The sequence below is a fragment of the Triturus cristatus genome, chromosome 2_1 (genome assembly GCF_964204655.1).
Source record: "Triturus cristatus chromosome 2_1, aTriCri1.1, whole genome shotgun sequence".
Classification (NCBI taxonomy): Eukaryota; Metazoa; Chordata; class Amphibia; order Caudata; family Salamandridae; genus Triturus; species Triturus cristatus.
Genome location: NC_140581.1, coordinates 554,519,293 through 554,535,159, shown reverse-complemented (window position 1 = coordinate 554,535,159; position 15,867 = coordinate 554,519,293). Strand labels below are relative to the sequence as shown.

At 39.3% G+C, this 15,867-nt stretch overlaps 1 protein-coding gene across 21 annotated transcripts in view; it reads left to right on the top strand.

The window, feature by feature from the left end:
- The window catches only part of MEF2C (myocyte enhancer factor 2C), a 545,031-nt gene that overhangs the window by 464,508 nt on the left and 64,656 nt on the right, over window positions 1-15,867 (top strand). For 13 of the 21 annotated variants that reach the window (XM_085632432.1, XM_085632448.1, XM_085632439.1 and 10 more), the window contains 2 exons: window positions 7,375-7,561; window positions 9,446-9,493. In XM_085632432.1, coding sequence (XP_085488558.1) covers window positions 7,375-7,561; window positions 9,446-9,493 — 235 coding nt within the window. The remainder of the gene's footprint in view (window positions 1-7,374; window positions 7,562-9,445; window positions 9,494-15,867) is intronic. The other 8 variants (XM_085632450.1, XM_085632440.1, XM_085632444.1 and 5 more) reach the window with 1 other exon arrangement.

The following is a 15,867-nucleotide window of genomic DNA, read 5'->3' as shown; positions in this document are numbered from 1 at the left end:
GGCCATTGGTTAGTAAGTTATGAATTAGAGCCAGGCTCTGTGTGGGTTAAGGTGCGAGACAGTGCACTAGTCCTAACAGTTAAATCGAAAACTCTTAAATCCAGAGTTCAGAGAAAATGTCACGTATGAGTATACAGTAATTTCCAATACCATTTTCTGCAAAACCCACTGAGTGCAAACCTGTTAATATGTATCCCAAAGAAACATTTCTTTCCTTTAACGCATCATGCCATAACTCACTTCCTCGAGATGTTAGGATGTATTGTTAATTGGCTGTCTGCTTCTTCCATCAAAATATATACTTTTCAAAAATAATCCCTCCAAACTCTTCTCAAAATCAAGATGTAAGGCTAGGTTCATTAGGTATTAATTTCACTTTATGAAATGAATACACATGCTTCAATTTTCATTGGCAGTTTGGCCTGTTAACTATCTTGCATTTCCAGGATAGATCAGAGAATTCATCCATAAGGCAAACGTTGCTCTGATGAAGCTGTCACATATCTTACAGATTCAGGTAGAGGCAAAAAGTAATAGTCTTGAGGAATAATTAAAATACTGAATTTGATGCATCTCCAGGGGCCCAGCTTTATATTAGTGACAGTAAGAGGGGCTGAAATCCCAGGTTCTCCAGATCCTCAAGCATTTCAGGCATCGGCATTTCAACAACACATGGGGCTCATCCATCATAAACACAAATACTTTGAAGACAGCCTATTTCATCTAGAGCGTCTGGTGGTGAGAGAATGACTGGCCAGAGGAGACAAATGGAATGTACTAATGAAAGGCAGAATGAAACAAAAACACAACCAGGGGATTTATCTATAAATGATACCTCCGATATCAAATACCAAAATGATACTCTACAGTACAAAGTGGAGTGAGATTGACTTTGAAAGGGGACATGGGAAAAATTGAGATTATCGACATTACATAAAACAGCTAGCATATTCTGGCCTAAATTTGAGAGGAAGAATGAAAGAGTGAGCTCCAGTGACATTTCGCAGCAGTGTTCTCCTTGTGGTTTAAAGAGCAAAAAGAGAAAAATTCAAAGTCAGATTATATGTGTATGAATCGACGTATACCAGCATAATAATAAAAATAATATCATTTGTAAAGCGTATGGTTACACCATGGCAGTGTGTCCCAGCGCTGGACCAAAAATCTCAGAAAAACAGAACAGAAAGGCAGCAGGATCAAAGAGAAGACCTATCTTAGTGTTGAATTGGGTTAGGAAACAGCCATGTTTTCAGTTTCTTTCAACACGTGAGAATATGAATAATATCTTTATTTTTACTGTCATCTAATTCATTCTATCTTTTGAATTGAGCAACTTAATGAGTTCTGGAAATGTGGTTTCAAGCCTTTGTTGCAGGCTTCAAAGAACCACAGAGTGGTTGGCTTGAATCTGTGCACCCTTCTAAAACAATATTTAATTCCAGTTTAAACCTGTACTTGCTCTGGGTATTCATGTATTTCACTACATAACGAGATACCCATGCAAAATCCAGGCATGTATCATCAAAACCCTTGAAGCTTTTTTTGACTTAAGAAGAGACACTATATAATACTCATCTTTCCCCTTTAATGCTACCTGCCCAGATATCTTGCTCACACCTTCTGCATAGCTCTAAAAAAAGCTTCATATGAGTCATGCAGGTGTCCTAAATAAGTCTGACGTGTTACTAAGCATGGCAGAGTCTCAATTTTTATGTGAAATCATGACAGAGTAGAGTAAATCAGATTAGAGTGAAATAGAGCACTCTCCTTGTTTAACATCAAGTTAAGTATATCTAAAGTTTCAAGAACATCTTACCTAAAGCTTTTATGTAAAATAATCGAGCAGTTTTGTATGACTTTTCAGCCATTCAAACAGCGAGGGTATGTTTTATATCCTTGCAACTGTGGTATGTGCCTGTAGAATTCAACCATTTGCTGGCTACATATCTAAGGTGAAGTTCTCATTGATAAAATTCACTATAGCTAGTTAGTGTGGAAAACTGTTGAATACACACCATATATCAGATTGTTTTTTAACTCTATTTTTCTTAATTTCATTCTCATATTTGGTGTTGACCGTGTTTAAATCATTTATTTTGTTTAAACTCCCGTGCCGATCCTCATCTAAGGGCAGTGAATTTATCTGAGATTCCGGTTGATAAAAAGGTGTGTCTTGAAGCACGTAAAGCGACAGTTGAGAAAAATCAGGGCACAAAAGTGAAATCTACTGATGTAAGACTTAGTCGTACTTACTGTATATTTATATCACTGTTTTATCTCCTGGGGTGTGGTGGAGCATGTTGGCAATTAACCAGGTTTCCTTGACTCGGTGATCACTACAGTTATAGCCAAGATTTCCTCATTGAGAAGAAGGCTTTAGCTAAGGTGTGGGATGCTTTACCTAAGCCCTCACCTGATAGGAAATGCAGGCATAACTTAGTTCTTAGCCCCTATCAGTTATGAGACAAAATATCTGGTTTGGTGATGTTTATGGTATGTATGATAGAATATTGGCCCACATTAGCACTTCACTATAGAGCAATTAATCCCACTCAAACATGTCTTCCTCTTTTATATTCACAACTGACCTCTTCTGAATGAGAGCCTTCAATGGGGTACACATAACATCTTGTTAATGTTACTAGGCCTGACCCTGTGCAAATCAAAATGGTGGGTATTGTTGAGTGATATATTATCACATCTAGCCCACTGCATTGTGGGAAATTAGACTATTTGACCATCTATCATTTAATGCTGGAATAAATATAGCAAGTGGGTAAGGTTGCAGAAAATCCCAAAAGCAGACCATAGGACAGTTGTAAAAATATGTTCATTATTATTTGTAAATCTGAAGGAGAAACAATTTTATAATATAAAAATATTTTAGTATTCAAATTAATTTTTAAAAAAATACTAGATTAAGCTGTGTTACTTAAAAGGGATTTATTCTGGCTTTGTATCTTGATTACCAATTTATAATGGATCAAGAATTATTTAAGTGAATGCAGTCATGGTGTGATGGTAGAATAACCTGCTTTAACGAGTGAAATTTACAAGCGTAGTAAATACTGGCATTAGTAATATTTAATGTGTGTATAAATAATCTATATGAGGTAATCTACAGCTTCAATGTAAAATGTGCTGATGATACGTAAATATGTCGGCATAGCGAGAAGTGTGATACATTCTGAGATTGTGTCAGCCGAGTTAGTTACAATGGTAGAAGATTTACCTACGGCCAATGTACAACCCATGTTGTAATCTTCGACACTACAAGCACAAGGCAGGTGGTGGATATCTAGATCGCAGTAAAACTTGGAAGTGTCTTTGTCTAAACATGAGCAATAACAAAGATATGCCAAGCCAGTGCTCAATAGTAAAAGAAGCACACGAAGTTCGAGTTAAAGACATTTTACACCTAAAAACAAAGAAGCAATAATTGAATTTTGGGTGAATTGAGAAGACCACCTTTGTAGTGTTTTGCCTACTTTGTTTTCCACTCCATACCACAAGACATACTGGAAAACACGCATTGTAGGATCAAAAAGCTAGATAAAGGGCTATGTCTAGAAATACTTTAATACGTTAATGGGTTTAGTTTTTCAAGAGTGTCAAGACATAAAGTTAGATAGACGTTTTTAATTTAGAAAATCAATAAGATGTCAATGCCATAGCCAGAATAATATATATGTATGCAAACATGTTTTTTAAGTTAGATAAAATATGGAACGTTTGAGTTTTAGACAGTAACGTTTGCCTCCCAGGTGGCATGCTTAAGCACCTCAAACAAAGCCTTGACAAAGAAGGGAACACATATGTGATGGCCACGTACTACACAGGGAGGGGCCGGTTGTGATAATCCTCGGGCCCCCTACAAGTTTGTAATCCCTTGCTCAACACTGTTTGATAGTTGCAACACAAAACAGAAACAAACGAATAACTCTTAAACCTTTGGGTACTGAATATCGTGATATAAAATTTTTCCTATTTTGGACGATCACTCCATTTTCATCCCTCTGTCCCAGCTGAATCCTGGATGACCACTCTGTCCTGACAAAGAGACTGTGTTACAAGACATTCTTGTCCAAGAGCACACAGTGTGCCTCAAAATCACAGAGCATTGGTCAATGATGATTACATAGGTCAGCGGAAGCATAATGTTATGGGAGGACTCACTTAAAGGTTAAGACCCACCCAGAAATGTTACTGATATGCCATACAACATGGCACTGTTTTTGCCTTGCGAGTCAGAACTGGTGAAATATCAGCAATTATACGGGCCATTCAAGTTGGAGAAAACTGTGTTCTTGTTTTAGACTTAAAGCATATTGTGTGTGTTACAAAGCACAACCATACAACTGATGCAAAGTCCAAACATAATTACTGAGTTTGTGATGCATGAGTGGTAGTTCAGGCTGTGGTCAGTGTGGGTTGAGAGGCCCAGAGCTTCCGGATCCTTGGCCTGGACACTGCCATTTTACACTGGAAGGATGGCACCACACAAATAACAGCCCTGCAGACGCTCCGCACACATGCCATAATGTATCCATTTTTGGGTGGGTTGTCCTGCCCACTTAACCACAAAGTAAGGGTGGTAGGAACACACAGCAGAGGAGTTATAAAATCTGGAAGACGTGGTGTCCTCCGAAAACAGAAAGAAACAGTCACTGAATGCTGGATGTGTAGCTGTTTGACCACCAGTACAAAGAGAAATCTGGCTTATTTACCCATATGAAAACACAAGGCTTGCCAATGAAAAGACGAGCTATTGCGCTTGACGAAGATGTAGCTCGAGTTGCACACAGAGAGTCAGATTTAGTTACACATGTGTGAAAGAAACTTCAAATTATAATGAGCTTACAATTATAATATGTATTATGTGTAGTTTCTTTTTGTCTGGATGTCATAGAGATCAGTAGTAGTGACTACTATACCCAGCGAGTATTCAGTTGTCAAAATGGCAATTGATAGGGATGCTAAATGGGACATACTCATCGTAATGGTTCTTTAGAACACCTTAGGGTATATCATCTTTGCTGACCAAAACATAGAAAGGGGTGCAATAATAGGAAATTCTTTGTTTACTGTGCGGCAAATAGCAGATGTCAATATTACCCATCTTAATGATCCGCCGAAAGATGGAAGGCTGAGTTGTCCATGAAGGTCAAAGCAGATGTCTGCAGCAAGTATTTGATTTACTGAGCGATATTTCCAGTGGAAGATAACACAGTGAGATAAACCTTTTTTACTGGGGTATGTGTATAACTTACAGACTACAGTTTTAAATTCTACCAGGGTAGAGCCAGATTTTTTCCTTTTTCCCAAGTTGATCAAATTAGTAGCTTAGAGTTAGTGTAATAGTAGTAGCTGTTATTTGCAGAGATATAAACCTGCAGTAGCAAGTGCTACACAAGTGACAAATTCTTATGAATACCAGTAAGGCCCAGAGCTGGTTCGATACTGGAAACCATGTTGGGATTATTGCAGTAAATCTCCTCATCTATGCTAGCTTCCTTGGGTAATAAACACCTATTTTGAAATATCCGTAAAAACAAAATTTACGATGGTGAGTGTATCGTACTTAACCTCAGTCTCTCAACACCCCTGAGATGAGACTTATAAAATCAGAAGACAGACCGCTTAGTTAAGAAATCAAAACTGAACAATGTGGTCTTCCCATTGCCTGAAAGGACATTTGAAAATGGCTCTTTGGTCTCTGGCATTACATTGATTTTCGAAGCTATTGTACCCTCTTCTGTCTGATTACTATAGCTGAATTAATTCCATTGGCATGTGATTTTGTGAAGGTTCACAATGGCATGACATACCATAAATATGCTGAGGAGTCTTCAACTTGTGTACTTCTACCTCTGTGGGCAAAATATGCACAAGTCCCCTTACATAAATTCATCTTGGGTCTGTAGAAGTCTACAATATCAAAAGTGTGTCAGAGGAATGATCAGTGACATGAAATGTAAGTGAAGTGAGCACAAGCACCAGGACTTTGAGTGGGATAAAAAAAAACTGGTGACTCTTTCTAAGGTGGTGGCCGATGTAATTAAGGGTGTGGCTTAAAAACACATAAGCTTAAAATCTGTGTTTGGCATAGTGTGCCGTCCAACTGGTATTTTGCTGCTTCTGTCTTAATTTTGTAGATATTCACAAATGTGAATGTTTTATTTCCCACATTCTTCAACACATATAATTTACTCCTCCACAATTCAGGTGTATGTGGTGCTGAAAGTTTCGTTTACTCCAGTGTTCCCATGTGTCTGTAAATCAAACTAATTTCATAACCCTATGGATAAAGAAATTACATGATCCCTAGATTCTGCACACATAGGATACGTAAAGAGGCAAACTCCAGGGATCCCATTCCCTTCCACCTTTAAGATACAGGTAATCAAGGTATGGTTGGAAGTTCTATGAAGCATCCATCCAGTCCTGAATTATAACCAAGTCTAGATATAGACACAAGTTTCTGAAATGGTTCCTTGAGCGCTTCTCTACAATGAAGAGCACCAGTATAAGCTAAAAGAATTGTACATTTTGAAAGAAAAGAGAAAGGGCTCAAGACAAATCTTAGTAGCAGTGAACAGTCTGCTCAGTCATCTTCAGGAAACGATTTGAAAAATCAGAGAGCATTTTCACCGTTTTGATAACATTACATTTCTTGGTCACCATCAATACAACAGCATATAATTGAGTGCAAATAGAGTTCTTTAAAACATCTTCAGAAACAAATATACTCCAGAAATGTAGTATCTCTAAACTGTGGATCATTCTTTGCATGTCACCTAGAAGCATGTAAAGCATATCTGTGAATTCTTAAACATGCATAGTGATCTTACATTGTAATTAATTTCCTTTCAAGTCAAAATGTAAATGTTTTTGACTTAACAGCTGCTTCACTTTATTGGCATTCTTGCAATACGTAGTCTTACCTTGAATGAGCATTTCACCACTGTTACCACATTACTGTCATATGTACTCTGTGCACGGTAGAGGTCGGAACAATGGATGGGTGTTTAGGATTAGATTTGGGTGGATAAGCTAAAATATTTAGTTGGTGTACTGGGTACCTAGCATGGGTCTGAAAGGCAGGCAGAGAGGCAAAGAAAGAGGAAGATCGGTAAATACTGGCAGATGGATGGAAATGGAAAATGAAAAATGAATATTAAAACAGACAGCTCACACGAATTTGTGCTTTGCAGTAATGAATGACTAAATATAACTTTGAATTCATCATCATAACATGAATGCAGCTGAAATCGCAATGCATAACGTCTTAGAATTAAATAATATATCAATGTGATTTTGTTTTGTGGATCTTCAATCGGTTCTCTTCGTGTTTTGTCTTTGTCTGTTATACAGGCCGGTCCACCACCGAGTTTTGAAATGCCAGTTTCTATCCCTGTGAGCAACCAAAACAATTTGATATACAATAACCCCATCAGCTCGCTGGGTAATCACAATCTTATGCCACTGGCCCACCATTCTCTGCAACGAAATAGCATGTCTCCTGTCATGACGCATCGGCCACCGAGTTCTGGCAACCCAGGTAAGCTGTAGGTACAATGAACCATTGAGGAAGACAATGCAAAATATATATTGCATGCTACACTGACATTCAGGTAGTCGCTCTATCTATATCTGGACTTGAGTGGTAAGCTTTCTCATCTCATCTTAAATTCTTTTTAAATATCTTTAAAAGAACACCTACTTTTATGCAGGAAAATATGTACACATCTTCTTGATTTCACAGGACGAATACTACGTTTCTAAATGTATTCTGTCATTTAGATCTGTAAATATGACTTAAAAACTACTCATAAACTTGTATTTCTTTCGAATTTACTATGCCCAGAAAAACTCATATTTGGACATAATGTGCATTGGTAAGGTTGTAGCATTCTAAGAATTGCAACTAAAATGCAGACAATGTTGGTTATTATCCAATCTAGTCCTGGCAACATGTGATGCCCAGAGTTAGATTTGTGGTAGAGACCCTTAGGAAACAATAATTCAAGTGCAGGTATCTTGCCATCCAAACTCCAGGCATTTCACAACGAGGCCCTCAGTTGCACTTTCTTCTATAGCACTAAACTCTAGTTTAAGTACTGTAACCCGATACTGAAATGAGGGCTGTACTCTGAAATTTCATTTTGTATCTTTACTGCTCAGGTCATCAGTAATGTTCAGCTGACTTTAACTTATTTAAGATAAACTATTCCATCTATTAGGTATATTCTCATATTTGGTAGAACCTGCACTGTACAGGAACAAAGGGCTATATTTTTATTAATCAAAGGTGTATTTGTTTGAACCCCCAAATCACACAATTGTCCATGTAAAAATAGCAAAACAACGTTTATTACACATGGACAAAAATATCTGTATTGATTGGGGGGGGGGGAAGAACTCAATGTTCAGAAAGTTGTGAGTGTTTCTTAAACTTGTGCTGCGTTGGCCTAGATCTAGGCTAATGGCTGCTCTAAACACCCCATGGCCACTACCACTACCAAAACCACCAGTTTCGGTTTCTAGCTGTGCATGAGATGGATCACCACAAATCAGTCAAAATTGTTGCCTTTGGCAGTGACATTTTATCTTATTTGAACCTTTGGATAATGTTAGGCATCCCTAATTTATTCCTCTCCAATAAAATAATGATTGGCTCCCAGTGGTAACATAAAGGTTGGCTCTGATTTGTTTCTAAATCTTTTTCTCATTTACTCTAATGTAGCCTCGTCATTTCCATTTTCAGGGCCCAAAACAAACTCCATTCCGATTAAGTAACCCATGCAATGAATATTTTGTATACTTAGACACAAATGTTTCTTTTTATACAAAATTTCTGTACGTTTGAAACAAACGTTCCATCATGCACAATCTCAAACATGATGCACTTCTTTGGCTTAGTTGTATGTTCAGTTCCCATTGCTCTGCTATTATCACATTTTCTTTCTTGTCTTCTCATTTTGTCCTTCGCAACCTAGTGAGAACTAAAGTGAATTTGGGTATTTTCCTTAGTGCTCATAATGTCACCAGTCAACTTAGTCAATCTAATCAGTGCCTGATCATTCGAAGGTCATAAAATAGAATAAAGATTATTTTGAATTGCTCAACCACACTTTGTAGCAGTAGAGTGGATGGGTATGTTGTCATTCTGGAGATTATTAGTTGGTTCCTTCTAATAACATGGTGAGTGGAGAATACACATGTGGTTAGCTGATCTGACACTTTGTTGTGCTAAGCTAGAACATCGGTGAAGTAATATTAGCTTTTTCTGGTTTGATTAAATGGTCAATGAATTCCCTTTGGAAAATGATGATCTGCAATATATATGAAAGTGTTAGTACACAACAGACATCTGCATACAGTTGAGTGTTGTCTTCTTGTAGAGTCTTGGCCATTCTCATCTTGTATCTTCTGTCATTCTTAGGTGGACTGATGGGTGGGGACCTCACTACCGGTGCAGGCACCAGTGCAGGTAAAGAAAGATGCTGTGTGCTTTAGTTAATAATTAGTTGGAAATTAACTAATGAGTCATTTGTACAATAAAAAACGAATTAAAGTATGGCCTGCTGTCTACAAGGAGTCTCTCCAGTAGACAGTGGAGATGGTGCACCAGATGGAAATTGTGATCCGACTCGGATGGCAAGTTCTATATTTCTATTTTATGTGCTTTTAGATATTGTTTGGAACCACTCTTTTTTTTGGCCACATTTCGGTGATGTTAATGACTAATGAAATGCGGCTATAGCACTAATTTAATGTTCCACCTTTTCATAGTAATAGTATAGAGCTAAAGTCTAAAACAACCACTACATTGTGCAGGCTCAAAACCTGGACAAACTGGGAGAAAAGATACAGTAATAATTGAGGTAAAGAAAAGTGTAGTAACTAACTTAAACTAGATAAGAGGTATTGGCATTCGAAATCACTGACAACATGTAAGATTAACTTAAAAGACCAGTGAATATTATGGTTTCTAATTCAAGTTGAAATGTCAAGTTTATCGCTAACAACAGTTATTTATTTATGTTTTGGTGCATCAGACAATCCTAGCATAAACATCATTTACGTGACATGAAAGCAGAAAACAGGGTTAGGAGCCGAGTAAGAGAAAAAGAGAGCTGGAAATAAAGAAAACTGTTCATGGTATCAAGAACAGTATCAGATTTAGTGTGGAGACAAATAAAATGGGGGTGCAGTCTTCCTGAATATGTGGTAAAGAACCATGTATTAATACTAAACGGAAAGGAAGATATGCTTGATTTCTGAAATGACGTAGAGTTCAGTAACATTTCAGATTATAAACTTTATATTTGGAAGGTTTTGCCACCTATAACTATTTTTCATTTTTCCCTGCTTGGTGGTAGCAGTCTTTAGAAATCTTCAGGGGTAAGACATTCTTTTACAGAAATTTACAGTGTAATGAACTATCTTTACATTGACATTGTATACAGCCAACTCATGTTTCTCACTAGGGTAAGCAAAGTGTCTTTAACTTTTTGAAATCACATAGTTCTTCTTTGGTCCAACCTACTCTGTGAACTGCCAGCCCTCCTTTTATTTCTCAGGACCTCATTTGTTAGAGGTCATCTACTTTTGGGACATTGCCAAGAACACTATTCATTGTGTCCTCTATTTGTCAAGCAATCTTCTTAAAATTAATTTCAATATTTTTTCTTTTGTCTTGACTGTTATGTTAATAATGGGCACAATTGTGGATAAGACTTGAGGTCCTGTAGGATTTTAAAATATTAGAGTGTTTGTTTATGTTGATTGTAAGAAGACAGTCTGAAATTGTCAGATGGTTAGTCGTTTTCTTTCAGTGGGTGAACTCAAACTGATTTTTCTAGTAATTAGATTTATAAAATGTTCTTCCTGGAACCTGGTGATTTATTATACTTATGCCTTGGTTGTGGTCACCTTGTATGAAAGAATTAGAGATGCCTTGGAATGTATCACTTTGTAGAATCTATTCAGTTGAATTAGCTATCCTAGAGGAACAGTTTGTGATTGGCAAGATAGTCGAAATTGCACTCCTATGACTGCATAAATTGTTGTTTTTACTTTTTTGTGGGTGTTAGTTGGTAGCCCCCTTAAGGGGGCTTTATTTTCTCCCACTCCTTCCTGCTTTTTCTCTCAGTGGGTGAAATATTTGTTTACTCCTATCAAATGAGGATACAAAACATTTGAAAATCCCCACATCCTGTGTGTATATTCTTCCATCACTATAATTCCTCCTTGGTACAATGTAGGTGCTCATTGGGTTCAAGAACACCCCAGCCACTCTGCTTCTATTGCCTCACAAACCATATCATCCCATCTTTCCTACGAAACTTGCTGAGGTGAACTTGTTTGATTGGTTACTTTTGCAGGCTTTAGTTCTCCTGTAGAGACCGTGTTGCTACTGTTTATGGAGTTTCTGTTCTTATTATAATTTCATACTTGGAGTGAAAGAGCTTCCAATTCCTGACAGATTGCGTAGCTGGTAGGATCTCATTAAACTTGTTTTGATTTGCTATTTTTATATTTTAAAGAACGTTACATTATTAAGACATGCAGTTTTTATATCGATATCTTGTAGACTGCCAGACTGCAATATAGGTATTGACATCCAAGTATGGAATTGCTTATTGGGTACCACAGTTCCAAGTGGACATATGAAGCGCTGAAGAGAAGGCAAACTAGGTTAAATCTACTTTCTACCTATGCTTATAATTGGTTATGAATAGTTAAAAGTGCATGTGGGTGATTCACTTTCCTTCCTTTACTCCCACTGGTATCTCCCTTGTGATCAGGAGCAGTGGAAAGAGGAGAACCGAGATAGATACAGCTTTTCACAGACACCTTCATACCGGTATTGCACTTCACCTGCATGTTGCCCATACCATGCCATGCACTTCAACTCCTAGCTCCCAGCATGCATTGTGAACTTCAGAGTATGTGGCCATTATCCACAGGTCCCATTTGAGATTCCCATGGCTTCCTCAAAAGCCACTATTTATTGTTATCTTATGGCGAGTACACACTGGGGCTCCCCTGAGTTAGTTTGCCAACTCTAGAGGTAAAATGATTAAGAAAAAATTTATAGAATACAAGACACAAATATAACACACATTAGGGCTTAAAGTAGCATGCACATATATAATGGGGGGATTTCCCCTATCCAACCTCTTTCATTCCACTCTGATTTTTAATCCAACTTCTCTGAAGTCAGCTAAGTGAAATGTAAAACTTTAGCTGTAATACTGTAATAAACAGTGACTGTCTACATCACTGAACACTAGTTAGGTGAAGTACAGTAGGTATTCATTTGTGTTTTGACACACAAACTAAATTAACAAGTAATGACAGAGCTAATAAGCCTGACTTGCCTTTTGTGTTTTGAATAAAACAATGTAAAAAGCCTGCTGCAGTGAAAAAGAAAAGAAAACATAAAACAAGTGTTTTTTTATACAAAGCATCTATAGACTAAAGAAGTTAATGTGTGTCAATTAAGTGTACTTTTTAAATGCAAAATAGTCTCCTATTGTTGGAAATTAGGTTACTGGCTGAGGAGGGTGAAACTTAGAGGCAATGTGTAAAATTTACAGCACTTCAAAAAGTAATAAAGTGAAAACACAAGAAATATCCCACACAAATTACAAAAAATCTGAGTACAATTTTATAATTAATTAAGTTTAGCTAAAGATAGTGCTTAAAAACACTAGGTGCTGAATGTGGTTATCTGGTCACTTTAGACTGGGACAAAGTCATGGGTTCAGGCTGATGTTAATGGAGCATTGGCCAGCTACAGGCCCAGGTTAGGCTCACTGAACTAAGTGCTTTAAATCCTGGTGCATGGTCTGCTCGGTATTTGCTTTGCAAGGCTTCTCATCATCTGGCGTCGGTTCTGAGGGACAGAAATGTCCGCGATACCAGCTCCTGTGTCAGGTTGCATAGTGCTGCATCTATTCCAGTGAATCTGTGCAGCGAGGCTTTGCATCAAGTTAGAACGTTTCTGATGGGCTGGCAGCTGGGCGGTGAGGCTAGGCGTGGCTTTGTTCCGCTTGGCGTCCAATCTGTTGAAGCTGGCAGCTGTGCTGTGAGGTTCTGTGGGGCTTTGCGTAGCTCAGCGTTGGTTCCACTGAAGCTTGTAGCTGTGCAGCGAGGCTTTGCGGGGCTTCGCTTTGCATCGCATTTGTTGGAGACGACAGCAAGGCTCGCAAGGCACCTCTATCCCTACTTCCACTGGTCCAGAACTGGAGGGACACCACTTGAGGGGTTAGGACTCACAACATGCAGAGTCCAGGTGCATGGTTCAAGAGAGTTGGAGCCTTTTCTGTCCCTGAGGCTTTGATCAGGAGGGCATCCAACTAGCACTTGGAGTGACTCTTATGCTCCTGGGTTCAAGATGCAGGTCCAGTTCTTCTCACTCAGGCAGCAGTGCAGCAGATTGGCAGGGTAGCAGTCCTTCTTGCAGCGGAGCAGCACAGCAGTCCTTCTTCTGAGTCTCCCACAGGTCCAGATGTGTACTGAAGATTTGAGTCTGAACATCCACTATTTATACCTGGTCCCAGCTTTGAAGTAGGAGAAGGTTCTGGGGGTTTCCAACCCCAGAGGTGTCTGAATGTTCCTGCCTCCCTGCCCACCAGTAGTCAAAAGACTAGTGTCAAACCCTTTGTGGGTGTACACAGGCAGAGCTTTTGTGATGTGCAAGTGTGGTAGGTGACAGATTCTCCCCCTCATTGAGTCAGGGATGGCCCATCCTGCCAACGCTTATTCCCCTTTGTCTCACTGTGTGGGAGTAATACACAAAGACCAACTACCAGCTATACCTAGTCATATAACTCAGGGTGCAGGCTGCCAGGACAAGAAAATGCCAACTTTCTAAAAGTGGCATTTTTAGAATTGTGACTTAAAATCTGACTTTTCCACTAAAGAAGGTTTTAAATTACAATTCTCAATATTCTTAAATGCTCTGAAAAGTTATCACCTATTAAATATAATAGGTTAGCCCAATGTTATCCCATGGGAGAGGTAGGCCTTGCAGTAGTGAGAAATGAATTTAAGAGTTTTTCTCTACCAGGACATGTAAAAGTTAAAAGTACATGTCCAACTTTTTTAATACACTACACCCTGCCCTATGGGCTATTTAGGGCTTAACATAAGGGTGATCTGTATACATTATAAAGTAAGTGTTAGATTTGGCTTTTTCAGCGGGTATACCCCCAGCTTTTTGCTTTTTGACCTCCTGTTTTTGACCTTGTTTTTCTTGGTTTTAGGACTCTGGGCACTTTACCACTGCTATTCAGGGCTAAAGTGCATATGCTTTCCAAGTAAATTGTGTTATGATTGGATTTTAATGATTAGCTTATTTGATTTACTACTAAGTCCCTAGTACTGTGCACTGTGTGTGCCCAGGGCTAGTAAATCAAATGGTGCTAGTGGGGCCTGCAGTACTGATTGTGCCACCCACACAAGTAGCCTTTCAATGGGTTCTCAGACCTGCCACTGCAGTGTCTGTGTGCCGTTTTTAACTGCCATGTCGACCTGGCAGGTGCACCCACTTGCCAAGCCCTAACCGTCAATTTTCTCACATATAAGACACAACTAAGGTAGGCCCAAGGTACCCCTGTGGGTAGGGTGCAGTGTGGGGGAAAGGGAGGGCATGTACTGGTGTTTATTACATGTCCTGATAGTGAAATACTGTGCATTTCATTTTTCACTATTGCAAGAGTATCTGCCCCACAGGTAACATGGGAGTTGCTTTGTAACATCTTTTAAGCATACCCTTCGATTGGGACAAGATAGAGAAATGGAGTTTAGGCTTCCTGTGCTCAGAATTTAAAGATGCATCTCTTAGCAAAGAATATTTTTATGTAATGTGTTTGAAAATGCTACTTTTAGAGGTGGGAATTGTCGTTCTTCTTTACCATCCTGCGTGCCTCTGCATTTTGTTTATTCCTTGTCTGTGATTAGAGTGACAGGAGCAGGGGGTGTTCATTCACACTAGAAAGACAAAAGGGGGGGTTGAGGTGTGTCCTGCCTTCCCTGGGTGACTCATAGCAAGGCTGAATAGACCTGGCTACATTTAGAGTGGTTGAAGGAGTTGTCACTTGCACTTGAATGGATTGTGGCTGCCTCTCACAAAGCTGTCTCCACCTCCTGTGGTAAGCCTGACCTGTGGCAGGCAGAACTGGTTTTTGTGTTCCAGAGGAACTCTGTTTGTACCAACTTCAAAACAAAATGTGGTATAAATATTGGGGCCCTGACCCCAGAACTTTAGATTACTGCTGGACTAAGGAATCTGCCAGGACGAAGAGCTGGAAGACCTGCCATGGGGAGTACTGCCCCTTTTGCTGTTGTTGCTTTGTTGTGTTGGCCTGCAGTTACTGCTTCTGTCTTGGGCAGGGAAAGGACTGGACTGTTCTTTCTGCATACTAAGTATGTCCAAGGGCTTGATGTAGATGTTGCCTTCTTTTGGAAGTCTCATAGAAATTAAAGACTTCAACATCTTCTGGGAAACGGCTTCTTGAACTTGACGTTTCAGCTGCCACAGAGGAGAAAAGGTAACCCGATGTCGTCAACGACGCCGCTGCCGGCTCTGTGACCTGAAGGCACTGCAGAGGGCTCTGCTGCACTTTGCACCGCAACCCTAGTCTCACCGATGACGCTGTCAAACGACACCACAGAGCCGTTACTTGCCCCAGGACCTGTGGGCACTGCACTCCGCACCACCTCACTTCACAGCACCACCCTGGTATCCTCGACGATGCTGCAATGCAGTCACTTATGCCGCTGCCTGCACCATGACCTGTGGACACCACTCGTGGAGAACACGGAACCCCAGCCTGCTTTGTATTGCAGTCC